Source organism: Nesoenas mayeri (assembly GCF_963082525.1).
Source record: "Nesoenas mayeri genome assembly, chromosome: 1".
Lineage (NCBI taxonomy): Eukaryota > Metazoa > Chordata > Aves > Columbiformes > Columbidae > Nesoenas > Nesoenas mayeri.
In genome coordinates, this window is record NC_137541.1 from 22,121,087 (window position 1) to 22,143,032 (window position 21,946).

At 40.3% G+C, this 21,946-nt stretch overlaps 1 protein-coding gene across 1 annotated transcript in view; it reads right to left on the reverse strand.

Moving 5' to 3' along the window:
* The window catches only part of PLXNB2 (plexin B2), a gene marked incomplete at both ends in the record, with an annotated part of 77,988 nt that overhangs the window by 19,475 nt on the left and 36,567 nt on the right, over positions 1-21,946 (reverse strand). The window contains 11 exons of the mRNA XM_080352641.1: positions 2,347-2,493; positions 2,613-2,679; positions 3,436-3,617; positions 4,591-4,820; positions 6,986-7,086; positions 8,153-8,292; positions 8,754-8,930; positions 9,403-9,630; positions 11,349-11,457; positions 13,059-13,226; positions 13,852-13,988. Of these exons, the coding sequence (XP_080208767.1) occupies positions 2,347-2,493; positions 2,613-2,679; positions 3,436-3,617; positions 4,591-4,820; positions 6,986-7,086; positions 8,153-8,292; positions 8,754-8,930; positions 9,403-9,630; positions 11,349-11,457; positions 13,059-13,226; positions 13,852-13,988 (1,686 nt within the window). The remainder of the gene's footprint in view (positions 1-2,346; positions 2,494-2,612; positions 2,680-3,435; positions 3,618-4,590; positions 4,821-6,985; positions 7,087-8,152; positions 8,293-8,753; positions 8,931-9,402; positions 9,631-11,348; positions 11,458-13,058; positions 13,227-13,851; positions 13,989-21,946) is intronic.

Genomic DNA, 21,946 nt, shown 5'->3' on the forward strand with positions numbered 1-21,946 from the left:
CATCCCCAGAAGCAAGAAAACCATCAAGATGTTATGAAAAGCCTCTATTTTTTTTTTCACTGGCTGAATCAGTACAACAGCTCAGAGCCCTCACAGACCTTTTCCCAGCCAGGTAGCTTTGCAGGCCAGGCACATCCTAAGCATTGCAGCTCTCAGATATGTACCGTCCTGCCAACCATAATGCCTGGATTTATCATCTCAAACCTCAGAAATAAACTTGCATGTCTGGTATTTTTAAACAGCGAGGAAAAACTACGCCATACGGCAGTCAAATTAAACATGATTGCGCTGTCCCTTGACAGAACTCACAAACTAATCATGAGATTTCACCTTCCTTTTCCTATTAGCTTTATGGTAATTAGACATGATTTTGCTGCTGGTTCAGTATGCAGCACGTCACTGTAACCAGTGATGCAAAACAGATTCATCTTTTAAATAAGAACAATTAGAGAGCAGACAACTGCTCTATACCGTACTTTCCCACTGTGTCTCACTTTCAGGCAGAAGTGAACTGATTAACTCATGCTTTAACCTACCTTGGTGCACAAATGCTCCCTATCTGTTCACAGTTACCCCAACAATGCCCCATCATGCCAAAGAGCCCAACAATTTATAGTAATCCCCTTCATAATCTTTCATCATGCATATATATACATATATCTCATCATCTTCCATGCATATATACACATAAAATCTTCAAGGGGAAATCTGTAAATGTGGACCAAACACTGCTACTGTGCAAAGTTATAATGTTTAATATCTAGCTAGTAAGCTTGTTGTGCCCACATCTGATTGCATACACAAATTTTCTGCTTTCACATTGCATTCATTTAGCTTAATTGCAGGCATTGGCTTTTTTTGTGAAAAGAAACAGACTGAATAAAGAATTATTGCCATTAAGTCTTACACGATGTATACTGCAAGTAAATTTTGTTCTCCATACATAAGAGAAAAAAAACCCAGAATTGCCAGTCAGCGTGGTTTCTATGGGTAGCTCTTTTCAGTTCAGATATGAAGATGACAACTCAACTAATCCCCAAAATATCAACTGAACTTAAAATATTTCTTCTTGCCCAGCACACCCTTTCCTCGAGGCAGTCTAGGTCACAGTCTAGTGATTCTGTGAGTGAAAGTCCTACAGCAACCTTCTCACGTCAGCCCTCCCATCAGCATCCCTTCAGAATACACAAAACTGTGATTTTTTTATTTGTTTGTTTTTTAAACAGGACTTAACAAAGTTTCTTATTAAGTTTCTCTTCCCACACTGCAGATATGTCACTGCATCTTTCTCTGTTGGAGACAACCACAAATGGCTCTTAATATGTCAATAAAAGAGAAACCAGAGAGGGAAAAAAATCCTGTGTTGGTTTTTGAAGGACAGTCTGTGCATCTTTGGTATTGATTACACTGTATTCTGAATTAAATCAGCAAGACTGTCAGAGTAAAACTAGAATTTATGCTCCCTAAACAGCTAAAGGGTTGCCTGCTTCAGTTTTTTTAAAAAGACAGTGACTCCATGTGCTGGAGTTTGGTTGAAAAAGTGCTGGAAATTTGTGGCAGTGAACAGAATTAATTGAAAGCAGAATTCACAACAGAACTGGGCCATGGCACTGGCGATCAGATTCAGGGAGTGGTGGAGCTCAGAGGGGAACACCTGGGGCAGGGATGTCCACTTCATCCTACTTGAAGCACCTAACATGGGTCTCCAGAGCTGCCTGCAGAGGCAGCTTGCCCTCATCACTGTAGGGAATTATTTCCTTAGATGGAAAAACCCCCTTCCAATGCCAGTTGGGCTGCTCATGTTCAAGAGAGTTTGACTCAGAGAAGAACAAATGCAGAAATTTGTTCATAAGGTGTTCTGAAGACTGCAGAGCCATCTCACAGGACTGCAGAGGAGCTCATCCTGGTGTACTAGTAAAATGATCTCCACAATGATGTTTGATACACTGTCGAGCAGTAACAAGAAGGGAGAAAAACAATCTGAAGTTCAAGCATAATGTTAGTGAAAAAATTCTGCAAAAATCAGTTGTCAGTTAATTTAGATGGGAAAAGGGAAGCAGCCAGATACCTTGATCACTGTTTAGACAGACCTTGAAAATTATGAAAGGGATTTACTGAAATGGATTCTATAGTGGGAGGACTTAGATTTAACACTTAGAAGACACTCCATAATTCTATTTTCCTGCTTGGAGGCCTGCTTTGGTCAAACTGTCAACAGTCCTGCCCATGACCAGGATTTCTATGCAGCTCACAGTAGTCCAGAAAAGTTTGTACAGACTTAACACTACAGGATTTAATTGTAAAAGAAAAAAATATTTTATAATATATTAATCAGGTTTCACTTACCAACTGCGTATACTCTACATCATCTCCCAGTAAGCCTGTGTCATTCAACGTATACTTGGCTTTCTTTAGTACAGCATCCACTGGGCCTTTTTCTACCTGATGTTTGATAGCTTTGAACAATTTATAAAGAGGCTCCCCGGCATTGTCCTGTTTAAAGGAAAGGAAATAAAATAAAGTAAACCCAAAAGATATATTCAATGCAGCATGTTTAAGTATTATTGATGAAAAAAAACCAGACCAAACAGGCAACAGACTTCAACTCTTACCTTGAGGTACTGATATAAACAAATAGACATCCAGTTAGACAACATTCTCTCAACAACTGTTTCAGATCTGAAAAAAAAACAACCCAAGTACGGTAAGGGTACTTAATGACAAAGTTTTAAAGAAAAACATTGCTTGCTTGAAATATAATATTTTTACATGCTTAACTGCATGCACTCTCCTAATGCAATGATTTCCCTATAGAGTCTTGAGAGCACGTACTTGCTTTAGGATAAGTGCTTTGTGTTGCTCATCATTCCTGGGTACCTCAGCTCATTACTGAAAAGCACACATCCTTTATGCAAAATCTTCAATTGGGTCTACGCTGTAAGAGCTAAAAAATTAACCCAGTTGTGCAGTTACTGGGAAATAACTTAGAGATTACAAAGCTACAACATACATAGAGCCACGTCTCTAGTAATTTATTTGGGATAACAATAGGGTTAAAAACACTAGAGCGTTCCCTGACGCAAACTGATTATGTGTACTCATTACGGAGATGATGTGTGGTATAAATGCTAGATCATTTGGAATAAAATTAGATTTAAACGTAAATTAAATGTTCAGTATTGTATTTTGAAGTAATGCAGATATTTCAGTAATCTCAATACACATTCTACACTACAGTATTTGAATAAGGAAATCCGTAGCCAGCAGTCCTGCCTGTGCCTTCGACAGCCTTCCCTGCTAAGCTTGTCCTCCTAGGATGCTTGGACCAGGTTATTTCTGACTTTCACAGATAGCTGGCATTTTAATACAGCCACATTAAAAAAGAAACATATTTACAGAAAAACAAAGAACTACAAAAAATATGATCATTCAGACCTTCTTAGCATCAGCTTTGGGTTTTTGGCCACAACATACTGCTCCATCAGTTCTAAGAACAGCGTCCTCATGATGTCAGTATAGTATTCTAGTTTTCCATGTAAAGCAACTGTCAGTAAAGATGCAAAATACACTTTAGCTCGAGCAGAGAACTCCCTTTGGTTTTCCAGCGTGTGAATAAACTGAAACAGAGAACAAATGTAAAACCAAGTGAGATGACAGCTTTCTGAAGAACCTTAACACTTGTCTGCACTAAGAAGACAAGCAATATTATTTTAATATTAATATAAGCACAGAATGGAAAAGTTTTCAGAAGTTTGAAAAAACTAATTATAAGAAAATGCTGCCTAAAATTTGTTTTTAGATACACACACAGTGCACTGGACTAAGTCAAGGAATGCTTATATACTTTAACTGGAACCTTACCTAAAAAGGATGCTTTCATTAAATGAAAAAAGGTGTTCTGTGACAATTTTTTAAAAGACAAAATCAGTTTCCCCCTCCCCCAAATTCCCAGTCCTTTCACATCAAATTACAAAGACACTAAGTACATCTGGGAACGTGCTCTCATCTGCCACAAACTGTAATGCTGCCATTAACTAGTGCGGCAAAGGAGCCTCATTTAAGACAGAAGAAAAAGTTAGAAGCTTAAATCTATATTTAGGTGTCTGACAATCAGCCTCAGTTTTTGAGAGAAGCAATTAGAAGTCTCTTCAGAGCTGCTGTGAGCACTCATCAATCTTGATGAAGAGGCCACTTGAGGAGCTTCTGTCTCTCTGGGACAGACCCAGCAGACACTGCCCACAGGTGACTCCCAGGATGGAATCAGCGCTCTCTGATCACGTTTCTTAAAAGGTTAAACCAAATGTAACAGCAGTTTTTATGCCAGATTGGGTAATATCTGTTTTCCTACAGCCACTGCAATGTTGACTAACTCCATACTATGTGACTGGCACAGAAATATGATCTTGCTTCTCTGCCTCACCAGGAAGCTCTGGCTCTGATGCCCCATATCTGCAGTGGTTACTGCGGAACCAGAATCATATGAAAATCACGTATTTTTAATAGTTTTGCTTCAGCTGTGCTTGCAAACCTACTGTCTTGCACATAGCTATGCCCAGCTAAGAGACAAGGTGAATCTACTTCAGTACTCACATTAATGAGAAATGATTTGCTATTGAGGAGGTTGGAGAACTGGTTCAAAGCCTGCTCCACCGTCTGCCGTCGGGCCTCGGGAATATCCAGCTTCCCTGTAATCATCACGTCTTTCTCTCCGTCTTTGGAGGGCAAGAAGAAGACTCTGTCTGTGTAAGTTTTGTAGTCCAGTACTGGGATTCCAGCTTCATTGATATCATTTGTCTGATCCTCCATCTCTATCATTAGATCTGGAATATGCAATACAGTTTAAAGGTTCATTTAAACAAAAGCCTACAGCTTTTTTAGGCGACACAATCTCTTTAGATGCCTTGTAATGGAGAAAAAGCAACTCAAACACCAAAAACTCTACTTTACTTCACATTTTCCCTGGCTATTTTTACCAATTATCCTGATAACTATGTCCACAGGTAATCCTATGGCGACATGAGGATAACTGCCTTTAGCACAGATGGTTTCCTTGTTGCTCCCTACCTGAAAAAGGGCCTTAATGGACATCTGGGTGAGTTCATATACACTAATGTAGGATTGTAGCACAGAGCCAAAAAAAGACACTGCAATATTGTTTTTTTGGTTTGTTTTGTTTTGCAGTGCACACTCTATTCCGAGTCTAGGTAGTATCAAAAGTACTTTTTAAAAACACACAGCAATCAAGGAAAGAAAGGTTCAAAGTGTAAAGTATATTAATTTAATTGGAAGGAAGAAGGTTAAATGGTTCATTGGAAGTGATGGAAACATTTCTGTGAGACTCAAAAGCCCTGAAGTTCTTAAAAGGGGTAACAAATAGGGAATCGTCCTTTAGAGCTGCTATGCTAGCTGAAGGCTTTCCAATTACCCAATATTGCCAATTGACTAGAATACTATGTTAATTAATATAGTGACCTATTGTCTTGGCAATTTTCTCTCTCTTACTCATTCACCTCGTTTTATAGCATTCAGCAAAGCTAAGGGAGAAAGCACCTTGTGGTTTTCAGCTTTGCGGAATTTGTATGTCCCCCTGACATCCCTTTCCCTGGCTATCTTTGGTCCCATGTGTTTTAGTCTGTCCGCACTTTGTGCTGTTGACATAACAGTTTCACAGTATGGATCCAGAATGTGTTTTGGCTTCAGTGTTTCATTTTACTGTCAGCCAAGGTGGATGCAGTTTAGGAAATGGATGACTCCTGGGATGCACATTCTCCTTGGTGGAGCAGAGAGGAAGCCTTCAACCAAACAGGCATCAGGAGCCTGTAGCCCCTACGAGGGGTGTCAGCAAGAGACCAGCACCTTCTCCTTTCAGAAATCGGTATGGAGTTGCATGGGAGAGGTGGGGAGAGAGAGGGCTGTTAACCTTGATCAATGCCCTCATAGTTCGAAATGCATTTTGAAATGAAGCCTATTTGGGAATAGTTCTTGATTCAAATATCTACTTCTGGTTTGTGTCCAGAACCTGGAAGGAGCTGGTTTTCCAGAGAAAGCAAGCTGGTACGAGAAAAGAACACCCTGTCCCAGAAATGCCAGAAAAACAAGACTGGGAGTGGCTTCCAGCATGGCCCAAATCTTCTCTAACCTGAAATTGCTGTTAAATACATTCCTGCATTTTAGCATCCGTCAATATGGAAAAAATCTATTTCTCTTTAGAAAGAAAAATGTATTTTGTTTTGGTTTTTTGGTAGAGATTATTTTAACATGACCCAACAGCAAGCATAATTCAGATAATGAGGTGACATTTCATGGTAATCATTTAGGCCAATATTTGCAATGTTTGCACTCAGATGCCTAATTTAAGCATTACAATGAGTAGTTCAACATGTAGAAATGCTGAGCCTTCACACCTCCCGCTGCCTTCCCTGGGATGATGCCTCTACATTTACACAGAACAATTAGCTAGCTTCTCAAATCAGGCTTAAGGTTTTCCCACGATAAACAAGGCAAAATGTTATTTCTTTGCAGCAAGCTTGCCAAATTATCCCTTTGTATGCTGATTGCTGCAAATAAATTTTGCAGCTCTGAAAACAGTTTTTAATATGCATACTTGGCACATACAGCCATTGTGTTAAACACTAAGTGCATGATTAGTCACTATAAAACATTCTTTCCCCCATATCAATGGCTGCTGACATTAATGGCTTGTAGCCTCAATCTCAACTAGTTTCTATTTCCCAGTTGTTAACTCTGTGATTCCTTTAGACTAAAACTATCAATTTTCTTTAATACCCTCAGGTCCCTGTTTTATTTTATTTACAGCTTTCACATGCAATAACAAAATATCTGCTGTATGTCAATGCCAGTAATCAAGACTTAAAAGATCTAATTATTTACTCCCAGAAGTCAGTTTTAGCAAGCTAGCACCACTGCTCCAGCCCATCTTCTGATTGCTCAAGAGGACCCACAGGTGTGCAAATATCTGTCCTACCTGTGAATTCCTTCTTGCATCGGTCTCTGACACTCTCCTCCAGGCCTTCAAGTTGTGATTTAATTTTTTCATACTCGCGTTCTGCTTGTTGGCTCTGGCGTCTTTATGGAATAGAGGTAAGAATTTTAAAAGTTATAAACTGCAAAAGAAATTACTTTGCAACAGCTCTGAGTGGGAAGCCAAAGGACTGGAGAACATTTTCCTGGTATTTCTTTTTAAACACTGGCAGCAGAAAGAAAATGGAGGAGAAGAACAGCAACAGTGGACCAAGTCTTCATTCCATGTAAATCAACCTGCCACCATCACGGGTCTGCTGCTTCAAAGCATACTTGGGCCAGTGACTTAAAATCCCGTAAGCAGTAGTTACAAATGCTTTCAATCAATCACATATTAAGTACAGAAGCTCGATTTGTATGTACTGAACAGGGATTACTTGCAACATGTCCTGTGCTGGCGCTGAGCCGCCCAGGAGTGTGTCTGGGTCTGAGCTGAGAAGGTTGCAGGAGGTCTATGAGCGCATCAGTGCTGTACAGCATGTACGTCAGCATGGCCTCGGCTGCACTGATAGGCACCATAAGAGTGAAATGCACTTCCTCCTGAGGGACAGTGTGAGGCCCTCATTACTAACCTTAAAATCGGGCTAAGTAGGTCTTAAGTGAAATACAGACATTGTTCTGGCCCTTTGTGAAGCATGAATGTCACCGTGAATCATGAAATCTGTGTGTGGGTAACACTTACCTCAGCTGGAAAGGCCAAAATGACCCCGTAGCCAAATCCATCCAGCTCAGACCTACAGTGCTGACTGAGGCAGCGTAAATGCTGATGGATATGTATATAGCATAAGTTATCTCCTTCACAAAAGGCACTTTAGCTGCCATTTCAAGAATGTATGTGTGCAACTCAGACTGCAATTGTGCACCTGGCAAGCCTGGGACCATTTGTTGTGCTTATGTATAAAGGATGGACCTGGGCTGACTGACACCAAGGAATTTGGTGTGCATGAGAGGAATAAACTGGTGCTCATACATATTTCCAGCTGTAATTGTCTTTCTTAACTCAGTGGCTCATAAAAAAGATTAAGATAATTTCTGTAGACTGACCTGAAAAGAATCAGGTAGTACTTTGAAAGCTTTAGGACAGAAAAAACACCTAATTAAAGGAACTTACCTGTAACACATGATAGAAATGGTGATGATTGCTAGCATAGGAATGAGTACCAGTGGCAAAATAAGATGCAGTGGGATGTCACTCACACGTGTATCATATTCCACCCTTCCAAGGATCCATTCCCGGAGTCCAAATTTCACCTAATGAGGTAAGCACAGACATTTGTCTAAAAAAGTGCAAATGGACAGTGCTCCACTTCTCAGTTGTGCTCCAAATTTTTAGTTATTCTTACTAAGTGAATTTCTAGCTCAAACTGCCCAAGAAAGGAAACATTTTTGAATACTTTGTACTGAATTCAGGTCACTAGCACTTTATTCCATGAAGCAATTTTATTTTGCTTAGAGAGGAAGAAAAATCCCCAGCCTGTCTAGCTACAATTTTACATTCCTCTGTAATGAAGGTAGAAGGCGTTTGGCAGCTTGGGACCGCTCTTTATGTGTGACATCTTCAAGACAGCAGGCAGAAGCTGGGGGAAGAAAGAACTGCAAGGAGTTTCTTCATGGTACTACAACAACTTTGCAGAACAAATAACTTCAATTAAGGAGCACTGTATCCATGCCACCAACACATGATATTAAATTCTACTGAAAAGGTAACCTACGATGAATTCAGGAAGGTTATTGATGGTGTCTCTCTTCTGCCGTTTCTTTGGTTGAGGCTGTACTTCTGGTGGCTCACAATATAAGTCCGTTTCAGTTAGTGTTTTTATGTTGCAAGGCTCGTCACCCACAAAAGCCTGGGCCTCGTCTATTGTCATGGCTTTGTTCAGGTTACTGCCCTAGACAGAAAATACAAGGCTAAGTCATCATTGCAAAGTTTTGGGAGACAAGAAGTTCCAAGTTGCAGCTTTCCATTTGGATCACTTTTAGCAGCAGATGTGATTTGCACTGCAGTGAACAGAAGAGCAGAGTGGTTGGGAATTACACAATTCCACTCCTTCCTGGTGTGAGATGTCCTCTCCAGTTCTTGGGAGCTCTGTGGCAGAGGGCATTTCCAAATGTCAGGCCCAGCAGGAGAGGGCATCCCCGGGAAACCCTAAGTATGGCTAAAAAGATAGCAACTACCTCTGAAAAGCGGGGGTGGGGAGGAAAGGGGAACTGACAATGTTCATTATCTAGCAGAGGTAAGGGAGTCTGCCAAGCATTTGGGGTATGGTACCTGACAGCTGTTAAGGGTTCGAGCAAGGAAGGAAAAATGCCATATATGCTTCAAGGACAAACTGAGCAACCATCACCCCTTGTCAAGTTTACCTTTGCATTGATAAGTTTGTTGACTTGTTTTTTGATGCCATCTGTGAAGTTTTCAAAGGTTGGGTCTGCAACATAGGCAAAGGAATGGCTTTCATTTTTTACAACCAAATTATAATGATCCATTAGGATAATAGTGGTAATGTTATAGTTTTCTGGGTCTTCCAGTATTGGTGGGGAAGAAAAAACCACTGTAGTTTCATTGAGTCTTGTAACATCCTTTCCATCAAACTGTAAGAAACAAGACAAGAAGAACATGTATATTTTATAGTTTGACTCATTCCTGTACATAACTGCTGATAACTTTAGACTGTAGAAATAAACCCACTGGATTTTATTCTCTCCATACAGCAGAAATAACACAGTATGAGGTATTTTCCAAAAAAGAAATTGAAACTAATTTGTTAATGGGAATTTGTTGATTCATTATGTTCTAGCAGCTGCCTGAAGAAAAAGCTTAGGCTACAATCAGTTTCCATTGCCACCAAATTCTATGGCCCTGGCCCACACTAAGCTGATATCATCAAATTGCTCCAAGATTAAGAGGTTAAAATGGCAGTTACAAATCTAGATCATCTTCTGTACCGTTAAATATCTCAGGTAGATTCTCTCCTACTGGCACTGTAAAATACGCTGAAATTCAGTACAATTAGTAAGTGAAATTTCAGAATAAAATTAACCAACTGTCAATCAATTAACCAATTGTCAATCAACTGCTCATGGTAACAATTCAACCTGTCTTCCAAGCCCAATTACGCAGATGTTTTTATCCTAGAAAGTCCTTCAATCATTCAGTAACATGAACTATAGCCAACAACACTTCAACATTTCTATCGCCACCTCAGTTTCTCACTTTGAGAAATGCCGTTTGATAGCTTCTCCCCCACTTTTCTGATATTGCCGTGTAAGTGGAAGCAAAACAAAAGATTAGAAAAGTTTCTAGTCTTAACCAAGGATGGGTGCTGTACATAATGCTGACTTAAGCAAATATGCTGAGAAGATGCCAAGCATAGATAAGGAGGGTGCTGAGAAATGTTGATGAACACTGCTGAGAATCCTAAATAGACTTCAGGATTGTCCTGGGAGTTAAGGTTATCAAGATAATTACAACTTGCAGATTATGGCCTAAGAAATATAGGCAGTTTTCCTCTTCAAATTCTTTAAGGATAGGGTTCTGATGGACCCAAATTCAGCTGGCGTTAGCATACTCTAAAAGTTGGCTCATGTATATAATACAAAACACGCATATTACCAAGTCTTTATGGATCACAAGACAGTCTTAAATTGAAAAGCCAGCATGAGAAAAAGTCTTATAACGTTCTTATTGGAAGATCACTTTTAAATCCTCAATTGTTGCAATTAATTGTGATCCTCATTCAGTATAGTGAGAAATGGAGACTACTGGCAATGTCAGTTCTTAACATGAGATAAAAGAAGGATTTGGGGTTTTTTATAACTTTATTTTTCTCAGCTTTTTGTGAACATGCTATAGGCAGAATATGCATGAAGCAAGAAAGAAAAGACAACTCAGTTCACTAAGGTGTGAGAAAATAAAAGGCACTGACTGTGCAAAGCTGAGTACTCAGCATTGTCTGGGTCTGGGTCCTGTTTCAGACAAAGCTTGCAGGGGTAGAAGAAGAAGAAAGATAAAGAAAAAACAAACACTTTCAAATTCTGAAATACATCCAGTTTACCACTCAAAGCTTAATCCTTCTATCCTTACCCATATTAAATTAAAATAATTTTAAAGTAGAAGACTGCAAGGTACAAGTGAGTGTAAGTCAAGACAGCAGAAGTAAGCTCTTCTACAGAAACCCTGAACAGATACAGAAAACTGTTCAAACCTTTCTTGACTCCAAGCCCAGTGGACAAACTTAAATGCATTTTTTGAACAGATTATATGTTTTGCATCTAGTGTGATTCCTTTGAGAAGAAAGAAAGAAAATTACCCTTTTGAGGTTCATTTTCCCTGCTTCTGGACGCTCTGCATACACCACCAACGAGAAACTCTGGATGAGCTCAAAACCGGTTCCAGTTACTGTAATATTTCTCCCTCCACTGAAAGGCAGAATTAAAAAAGAAGTCAAGTCATTGACAAACTATCACAGCTGTAGACTGTTTTATCCTGCACCACTACTAATTCCACTGGAAACAGCTACCTAACGCCTATATGACAATTAGATATCCTACACAAGTGGCTTCTGTTAAAGCTGTTGATGACCACAACATTTAAAAGCAGCAATGTCAACTACAAACTTGTTTTAAACCAGTAGAATAAAGATGTACAAATTGCTTTGCCAGTATTTGTGGCTTTTCACGGATGCCTATCTTTGTGTGCTTTACTTCTCCAATGTTTTTCTTAAAACCCCTCCACCTACCACACACACACAAAGGTGAAAGTGTATTTTCCACAGGTCTGTAGGGACCCAACTTCTCTATTCCCTTTAATTTGCAACACAGTGTTTAAAAAAAATGCATTCAAATAATAAGAAGAAGGGATGCAAGTTGCCAGTGGTAACTAAAGTCATCAAAGTAACAGGGATTTAGAAGGACAGCAATCCTCAAGGCAATCCATTAAATTAAGCTTTAGTTTATATAGAGGAAAAAAAAAAAGAAGTCTCTTAAATCCTCTGGGGTAAATCACTATTGATCTACCAAAAAAACTCTCCAGGCCCCAAAACCACCCAAACCAAAAATCAAAAGCAAATATTAAAATCAAATCCTATTTTATGTAAGTGACTGCTCAATATTCGAGGAAACAGGTACCAGTTTATCCAAGAGAAGTCACAGCCAGCTTTATACTTAGTGTCCTATTTGTAAGGTTTCGATGCTACTTTTCTTTTTACTGAAAGTGGAAACATCAGGATCTGTCTCTGCCAACTGTACCCCACTAAGCAGAAAGACCAGAACATTAGGTAACAGCAGAGACCAATGTGAATCAAGGTCACAAGTGTGTCCCTGTATCGGTCACAGAATGACTCTCAAAACCAGACGCATGCTACAAGGACCTCTATACAGATAATTTGCTGTTTTGCTACATATATACAAGCGGCGTACATTTATTTGATTTCACAATTACTCCTAGGTGAGCTTTTTTCCAGAAGGAACAGCTACCAGTTGGGGTGTGAGTACCGCCACAGAAGGGACCATACCTTTTCAAAGCCCTGTTGCAGTCTGATCTAGATTTCCTAAAAAGACACTTTTTTTTGTCTTTTTCTCCTCAGGACACAAAGAGGTGACAAGCCATAACCATCCACTGTTTCCAGCTTAGTAATTAAAAGCTGAACAGAAGAACTGTTACAAACCTTTTCATTTGAAACCTTTTATATGGGTTATCCTCACAGGATAAGGATTTGTAAGTAAGATCATGTTGTCTGACATCCTGAAATGCTTCAAACCTCTTTCTTTAAGACATCTTCATTTAAAAGAAGATCATCACCTTTTCTGGTTTGGGAATTTAGCTTTGAAGTGGAGATTAAAGTTTGGAGGTAAACAGAATACTTTCAAACATCATCTTTGGTTAAGAAAGTTCACAAATTCTACATAGCTAAACATGTGCATGAATGGAGTTCTATACAGTTGTATATGTAACAGGTTTATTATAAATTACACATACTTTAACCCAATAGCAAATGAAGTTACGACAAACATTTCATTACCTGCTGAAGCTATTTACTGGCAGGAACTTGGTGACGGTAGGATTCTCACTGTATGAAAAGAGCCCTGGTACACTAATTGGCGTGCCCCCATAGTTCATCGTGACTTCAACAGCTTCTACTTTGCTATTAGGTCCTGTAACGCAGACGATCTCATCTCCAAATTCAGTGCTAGATTGGAGAAGAAAAAGAAGAGGAAATGTCTTCAATTACTAACATTATGGTGATTTGAATTCTTTACTCTAGTGTCCCAGAAGCAACAAAAAAGCGTTCTATTTTTGCTAGGCACTGAGTAGTTATGAGAGGAGACAACACTTCAGATCACCTAGGGTTTTTAAAAAAGGTACAGGACATAAAAACAAACACAAGAACAATGTGATGTCAGCATGATTTGTGTCACTCCCTTTTTTTTCCTTTTTTGTGGAGAAGTGTACCAATTAATAAAGGAAAAAAAGAAGTTAGAAGACAAGGGACACTAGAAGATCAAGATTTTATATGTAATCACTGAGGAAATGCTGACTGAAAGCATAGATGGATCTGGAGCAGCCAGTCAAGCAGAGAAAGTAAAAACTGGCAAATTCTTTAATATCTGAGTTCTTCCACTTCTGTGTTTTTGCAGCTTCTTCCAGCTGGAGCATCTGGGAGGGTTTCTGTCTGAACATTACGTGCAGAGCTCCATTGCATAGGATGAGTCACGGAGAGACAGACAATGGATTTGTGTAATTTCTAAAGGCCAGAAGAGGTTTGTGCTTTGTTAGGATACAGCTCTGCACTGTTAGTTGCTCAGGGTACGTACACATTGCAAGGCTGGCTACCAACTGAAACGCGAACATCCTTCTTGGAACCAGTGGCCAGGTTTGTACCAGTGATGGTAAGTGTGGTTCCACCCGCTTGGGGACCACTTTCAGGTCTTATTCCAGAAGGATGGGGTTCCTGCAGAGAGAAGATGGTCAAACTAATTAAGAAAATGAAAACAACATTTACACCAGTATTAAAAGCTATAATGGCTAATTGAAGTTAAATATTACTACCTGAAAAAACAGTGAAATTAAAATAATAACAGATAGTTCTCCTAAACGAAAACAAAACCTTTCATTATTCATGCTGAAGGAAGAAGTAACAGATGAAGTGAATGTACTTGTACTGTATTTTACAAGGTTTTATATTAATTTAAATTCCCTATTTACACAATGTAGACTTAACTGCCATTAAGTTTATGAGAGATTCCCATTGGTTTTCTTGTTTGCATACTTATTTTAAGAGTTCTCTCTTCCTTATGGCTGGCTGATTTTGCCTTCAGGTTTCCTTGCCCTTTCTACATTCTGGATCAGCTACAGGAGAGACAGAGCAAGGTTTTCAAAACTGCTACTGAACAGAAAGAATACTAAGATTGCCTTTCTCTATGAGGTTTTTAAATGCAGTAAACTTGGATAACAAATTGAGCAATGAGCTTGAAAAGAAAGAAAATCCAAAAATGGTAAACTCTTTATGCACCTAGAAACTTAGAGAGGATTTCTTGAAATCAATTGAAACAAGCAGATGTGCTTCCAGTTGTTATGAAATTTGTTGAAAATTTAAATTTCTCAAATAAGTTCTCTCCTTTTGTTCTCAATTCCGTCTTTGTTTCTGTGATTGTATTCCGGGAGCTATGACAAATACTGTAAATTAACAGTGAGGGCTTTTCATGAACAGTGTGATTTAATTACTTCATCGCTAAGTAGTCCCTGCTTCTAGTTGAGAAAAGCATCCTTATTCAGGACAGCACTGGAGCTGCTGAATCAAGAGGATGTCCTGAGCCGTGCAAGCCACATGAGGTGGGTTACAGCCGACTTCACGGCCTGGCTGTGCCTGTGGACGTGCCGCAGTCCCCGTGCCGGGACAGAGGCCGTGGCCCGCGCCACTTGTGGGGTGGTCCCAGGCCACCCGGCACACACAGAGGGGATGGCAGGTCCAAGTGTGTGGCAGGGCCATAGCTACAAAGGACCCTGCTCATGCTAGAGTGTACCAGACCAACAGCTTAGGGAGGCTGGGAGTAGGTAATGCCTATTCTGATGTATAACTGTGCTTCTTCATCCATATTCAAACACAAGCTTTCCTTAAATGAGTCAAATAAGCAATAAACTTATTTCATAATCTCATGTATATTTGTACAAGACATCTGCTCTCCTCCACCTAATAAAGTCCAGGTCTGGGGCTATTTCATATGAAGCATATACAAATAAAGCAAGAGCAAAGAAGTTTGAAAAGTTCCCTTACTGATCAGTGTTTTCCTGATCACCATCACACTGGTCCCCCACTCTAAGGGGGAAAAGCCCTGCTCGAAAAGAGAGCACTATACTAGTCATGCAACAAAACCCTTCCCCTGTGTTGTTTTGTGCAGGCACAGATTTGCCATCTCTGTGTCAGCTTACAGCTACAAACCTCGGGCCCACAAAATGGTGGGGAGGAGGGGGGCCGATGTACCACAGTTGGGTTCAAAGCTTAGTGAGCCATCAACAGGTTTTTAACAAGCAGCAGGAATCCACAAAAATGCATCCCAGGGACCTCATGGTTACTTTACAAATTTGCTTTATGGAAGCACAGATACTATAGGAACGCAGAGAACTCGTACTTGCTGTGCTTGTTTTATACTTTCATGTCTGAGCAACTTCCTTCTGAACAAATGCATCATGGTTCAGCACACTTCACAAATCCACAATGACAACTGTAATTTGCTCTCAAGTCATTGAGCTTTAGGAATATGCTTTAACACTAATTGGGTGTCAATTGCTTTTCTTCCCTGAGAGAAGACTGTTTGTAAACCCTTCACTCCTCAAAATGTACATTGTTGCAGCATATGACTGCTCTCACATGCTAACCTTTGATTTCTTTTTAATTTAATATATCATTCAGGTTACAAGATTTTATGTGGGGAAGTGACTCACAGTCAGATTTAAGCATCTTTTAAGCAAAAAGGAGCCTTGATTCAATATAACGGAATTGACTAAAACTTGCTCTCTTAGGTCTATACAACCCTCTTTGTAAACACTCTTTTTTGGATTTAATTGCTTGCTGATTTAAGCTAAAGCATGTGAGGGTAAATAAAAAGTTTGAGGGGGTAAATTTTAAAAATCACACTTAAAGTTTAAATTAGCTCGAGTCCAGATATGTGCCTCAGAGAAAGTCTCATTTGTGCTTTTTTGGTACACTTTTTTTTGCTGAAAAAATTACGATCAAAATTTTATATAAAATACACAGTAATAAATTGCTTATAAAAATGTACAAAACATTGTAAGGTAACTGCAGAACATGGACAGAAAACCATACCATTTATCGACTTCAAATTACATTTTGATTGCTATAGATTGTTATGTGCATTGGACCACTGTCATCTGCAGCAAAAATCCACAGCAATGATTAGCTGCATCACATGCCTGGGATAGCTTTCAGGAGAAAACATACCCCAAGAACCACCAAAGAATCAGCATGGGCAAATTAGTTATCCTTGAACCTCACAAAAAATGGTTAAAACTCGCAGCCTTTTCCCTAAATACTGCCTCTACTGAAAGCCTAGGCTCTCCCCCCCCTACTCACTTCAAGAAGGACAGGGAACTGCTGGAGAGGGTCCAGCGTAGGGCAACAAAGATGATTAAGGGAGTGGAGCATCTCCCTTATGAGGAAAGGCTGAGGGAGTTGGGTCTCTTTAGCTTGGAGAGGAGGAGACTGAGGGGTGACCTTATTAATGTTTATAAATATATAAAAGGTGAGTGCCATGAGGATGGAGCCAGGCTCTTCTCGGTGGCAAACAATGATAGGACAAGGGGTAATGGGATCAAGCTGGAACACAAGAGGTTCCACTTAAATTTGAGAAGAAACTTCTTCTCAGTGAGGGTGACAGAGCACTGGAACAGGCTGCCCAGGGGGGTTGTGGAGTCTCCTTCTCTGGAGACATTCAAAACCCGCCTGGACATGTTCCTGTGCGACCTCACCTAGGCATTCCTGCTCCAGCAGGGGGATTGGACTAGATGATCTTTTGAGGTCCCTTCCAATCCCAAACATACTGTGATACTGTGATACTGTGTAAGATGTAACAGGAAAGGCACAAGAAACCAATTAAAGTCAAGCCTTTAAGCAGAAACTTAGGAAGGAAAGGAACAAGAAAAGGTTTCTGAATCATAACATACTGCTGCTCTCTGTAACCTCAGCATAAAAAAATGAATGGAAGTTTGCTAAGAACTTCTGCTAGACAGCTGTATTCCTTTTTTACTGTAAATACGAAATACTTGCCCCGTTAAAGTTCTGCTGGGCTATGTGATGGCTAACTACGGCAGGGCGAACAACCAGTAAACAGTGAGTGAGCCACAAACTTCAAGCAGGACCATCCAGTACCATTTTACGTGTGGGAGCCTTCAGTGGTAATGTGCATTTGCCTCCATGTGAACAGGAATATATAGGTAACCAAATAGCAAAGTTATCTCTGAATAACAAAGCAGCAAGAGGGAAGTGAAACAAGTATCTGTTCCATTTTCCCCAGAAATTGTTTTTTAGTTAGCAAGACTCCAGCTCTGCTGGAAGCTAAAGCCCAGTGACACGGGACGGGAGAATATGCCACCTGCACCTCGCCCCAGCCATGGCACAGCCGCACCGCGGGGTCGGCACATCTCAGCTTCACTTCGGGCTGAACAGAAAGCGAAGGCCAAGAACCACTTTGGGACTGACAGCAGGCAGCAGCCCAGGAGGATGGTTTAACCCTTATTTTCTCTTGAATCACTGGTCTTACAGCAGCTCCTCAAAGGACTGTTTTAAAACAGCTTAATTCAAAGTATTCTTATTTAACATATTTAAAGTAATTTTGCGAATACCAAGAGCTCTCCAGAGACCAAATAATGTGGACGCCTCATAAAGATGATCTAATAAGGAGAAGCTGAACTGTGCTCTGTGTGCAGAGGAATTCTTCAGCATGAGTGCTAAGACAAAGCATTGTATAGTAACAGTTTGTTACCGTAAACCTGTCAAGGAAATGATTTGATTAATTTTAACTTGATATTTTCTGTTTAATATTTTTCCCCTTTTCCTTCCTCTTAAGGACCTGCTAGAAATAAATAGTACTTAAAATAAATTATCAAGAATTTAAACTATTTTAATAACCATTTTATTGCAAAACCTACGTGCTACAGCCAACTTTTAGTGCTCTTCTAAAGTATTCATGGATGACTCAAAAAGCAAAGCTACATTGGCCCACCTGGTAGTCTTCTTAGGAGTACTAATAAAGGAAAAAAAAAATTGTTCACCTAAATTCTCAACCAGAAAGCACTTTTCAAAATGCAATAAGGGAGATAGGATCAGCAGGATTCCAGTATTTTGCTGAATGCCAAGATAATCTGAAAAAGTACCATCAGTGGCGGTACAAGCCTTCAACAAGAATCGTCCTACTGAAGGAGAAGGTAGCCCCTTCCCACAGCTGACAGCACTCACCAGTGGCATAGAGAGGTTCAGGCCCTTGGATGCTACCAGGTCTACTCTTATCTCATACAGCCTTATCCTATGCAGCATTGTGTTACTTAACACAGCCCTGCATGATATTCCTTCTCCTTGCAGAGGAAAATGCAGGGCAAAGGGTAAACCCTTCACTGCACACCTTGTCTGAGGGATAATAAAAGTGCTGCTTTTACCAAGAGGCAAGCTCCTTTAATTTGGACTCAACCTCGAGCGATACCGAATGTTCAACCATTGCAAACAGCACCGATAAACCTTGGACCTCAAGTGCTGCAAGATCAGTGATGCCACCTTTTCAAAATCCCCCCACGGATTTCTTCTCTCCTTTCTTCTGCCCTTTTCTCATTTCAGTCTCTGAATCAGAAGCACACCTGCTGTCAACATAAATACTCCACTTTCATTTTCAGCCCTCTGCGCCTCGGGATCTTTGCTCACTGTCACACTTTCTATAACATCGCAGCGCTCCACTGTAACATCACATCGCAGTGCTTGGTGCAATTATAACGTTAAGCAGAACACTTGCTCATGTGTCCTATATGGAATTTGTAGCAGCCTTATAATAATTCTTCTGGAAAAGTCAGCCCTTGTGAGGATTTGGTGAGACTTCATTTCTCATGAACACAGTAAAATTTAAACAACCCTGCAAACACTAATTTAACCCTAGTTTTATAATTCCTTGTAGTGTAGAAGATCATAATTCATACATATTTCAGTCTTTTTCCTATTTTGCTTGGAATGGAGGAATGTTCTTTCAGGTTTAAGTGCTCTGTGCTTCTCCTTTTGTCACCAGGCAAATATTGTTTGTGTCCTCCAGGTAGTTTGGTGTTTGAGCCTAAATCTTTTCTGCAATAACAGCTTACCTCATTATATGGGATTTTTGATAGTCTAATTTTTAAAAAGCCTATTCCAACGTCTATCAGTTGTTCAGTGGCCCATTTGCTGCTGAGTCTGGTAAGTCATTTCTCAAGGGAGGGACGTCCTCTAGAACTCACCACTAGAACTCTCCACTGCCTTGTTTCCATGCTCATGTCATGTAGGAAGTGGATTTGCCGTTTTGGTAAAACACATGCACATCCACAACTACTCTATTTAGCACAGCACAACATACCAGAGCATAGAATAAAAAAGTTCAGTTGGAAGGGACCTACAACAATCATCTAGTCCAACTTGTTAACAGGTGTATCTTGCTCCCTACTGCATGGTTTATCCTGAAAAATAATTTGAAATTTGAAACAGTGAGACAATGGCAATTTCTAAGTCCTTGTGCTCTGCTTATGGGTACGTAATGTTCAAATAGCACTAGTTCGTTTGGTAGCAAATTCATTTATTCTCTTTGTAATACTAATGAATTCCCTTACATGGCATTTGTGTTCCTGTGTGCCACTGCCTTATCTGTGCATCAGGGACTAATGTGAGCTTCACAAACTGTATTTTTTGTTTTCGCCTCCCAGTAATGTCATAGTCTTGCAATAGTATGTTGTCCGAGGTGCTCTGTGCTTTTCAGCACAGAGGAACTGGAAAAAAATACTGGCAAACCCAGCTTGCACTGACCCAGGTATGTATATGACTTCACACTCAGGCCATCGTCCAGTGTGCTGCTTTCTCCATCCCAGCCAGAAGTCTTTCCTTTGGTTGCTCTGTTTGTATCCTTTACCTCCTACTTACAAATCTGTTCACAGAAATGCTGATATATTTTTCATTGTAGTTTCATGCTTTCTATGTGCTAGAGGGCAAATTATCTCCACGTCTGTTCCACTTATAATCACATTTAGACACGAACTTACTTATTAGCAATGTACGACTGCTGCTCTTGCACAGCTACTGCAGACCCTCTGAGAATTCGCATTTCAGCTCTTATATTTTTTCACCCAGTTTATTAATCTAGAATGAACTTTTTAATCTTTAATATTTTATGACTTGCAGTTAGTCTTTTTGCACAGTTAGGAAGGTGATCTCTTATTTCTCTGGGTTTCTGATTACAATTTTGGTAAAAAGATACCTTTTTACAGGCTGAAAATGCTTTCAAAGAGCTCGCAGCATTTTAGATCTCTCTGGTCTGCTGGTGACAAATCAAAGCACAGCTTTTACCTGGCTGACAGAGGGGTTACTGCTATTCCCCTTTTTTATCCAGCTTCATTGCAATTTTCCCATTAAAGATATGCAGGTGCAAAAGAGAACCATTCCTCCAGCCTGTTTTTCACTCACCCAGCTTGCATTTAGGATCTGATCTGCCAGGCTGATTCATGTTCTTTTTCACTCAGTTTATTTGCTTTGCAGCTTTCCTGATTTACACTGTCATGTCCAGCCAACTCACTTCTGGTCCCTTGCACAGCACTCAAGAACAGCAGGAGTGTGCTCCTGTGGTGCATCTCCCAGGTTCTGTGTGTCATCTTTTTCCATTTCTCTACTTCTCCACTCATCTGTCACCAAGCACATCCTCAACATTTTATATTCCTGGGCATGACTCTGTGACTAGGGATACTATCTGCTATAATATTAATCTGTGGCAGGCAGTTTCTAGCCCAAGAACTACACCACAGAGATAAAAGTGGTTATCCTTTAACCTTCACTAATGCAGAATATCAAACAGAGAAACAACCAGCCACCAAAGAGGCTACTGGTGGCTCACAAAAAGGGGCTGGAAATTCAGGAACAGCTGGAAGGCAGCAGAGGAGGGAAGCCTAATGGAGATGCAAGGAAACCTTGGCATGAAGACTGTGCTTCAGAGGGGGATGCTGGAGAAAACACAACTGCGCCAGACCACAAGCAGAGAGACAACTGGCAAGGGAAAAGAGGATGGTGGCAGAGTATATCCTCGTGATGCTGTGAGAGACGCCAGCTGCAGCACAAGGGGAAGCAGCAACAGATGGATATGTTCAAATGGACATGATGGGCAGCAAATGGCAAAGCCACCTAAGCTCCCCTCTGCCAGCTCCTGTAGGCAGTGACCTCCGGCTGGGGCTTTGCCTTTGATCCAAGTGCACATCTTCACAAGTAGGAATGGGCTCTTGTGCTTCCACACCAGCAGAGCACAGGGATGCTGTGTCAAAGACCTGATGATAGTGCACACACATGTGGATAAGATTTTCACAAATGTATGGAGCATATTATTGCTCTGCATCTATCTTGCCTCCACAAGTAGCCTTTCCCCTTCCTCATCCTTGCCCCAGCCGTACTAAGTTCTGGGTCTTGAAGCAGGTCTGTAGAACAACTAATTTTTTTTACCAAAATTATCTGCCACACACTGAAAGCCAAATTATTCTGCCAACCCTTGTATATAAAACACACACAAATTAAAGGCATTAAAGGCATAAGTACTGTAGACATCAGCCACCTTCCTGGAGGTCAAAATGTCATTTCATGGACTATAAAGGTAACCACAGGAGCTAAATTAAGCTTCTGAACAGGGCATGCAA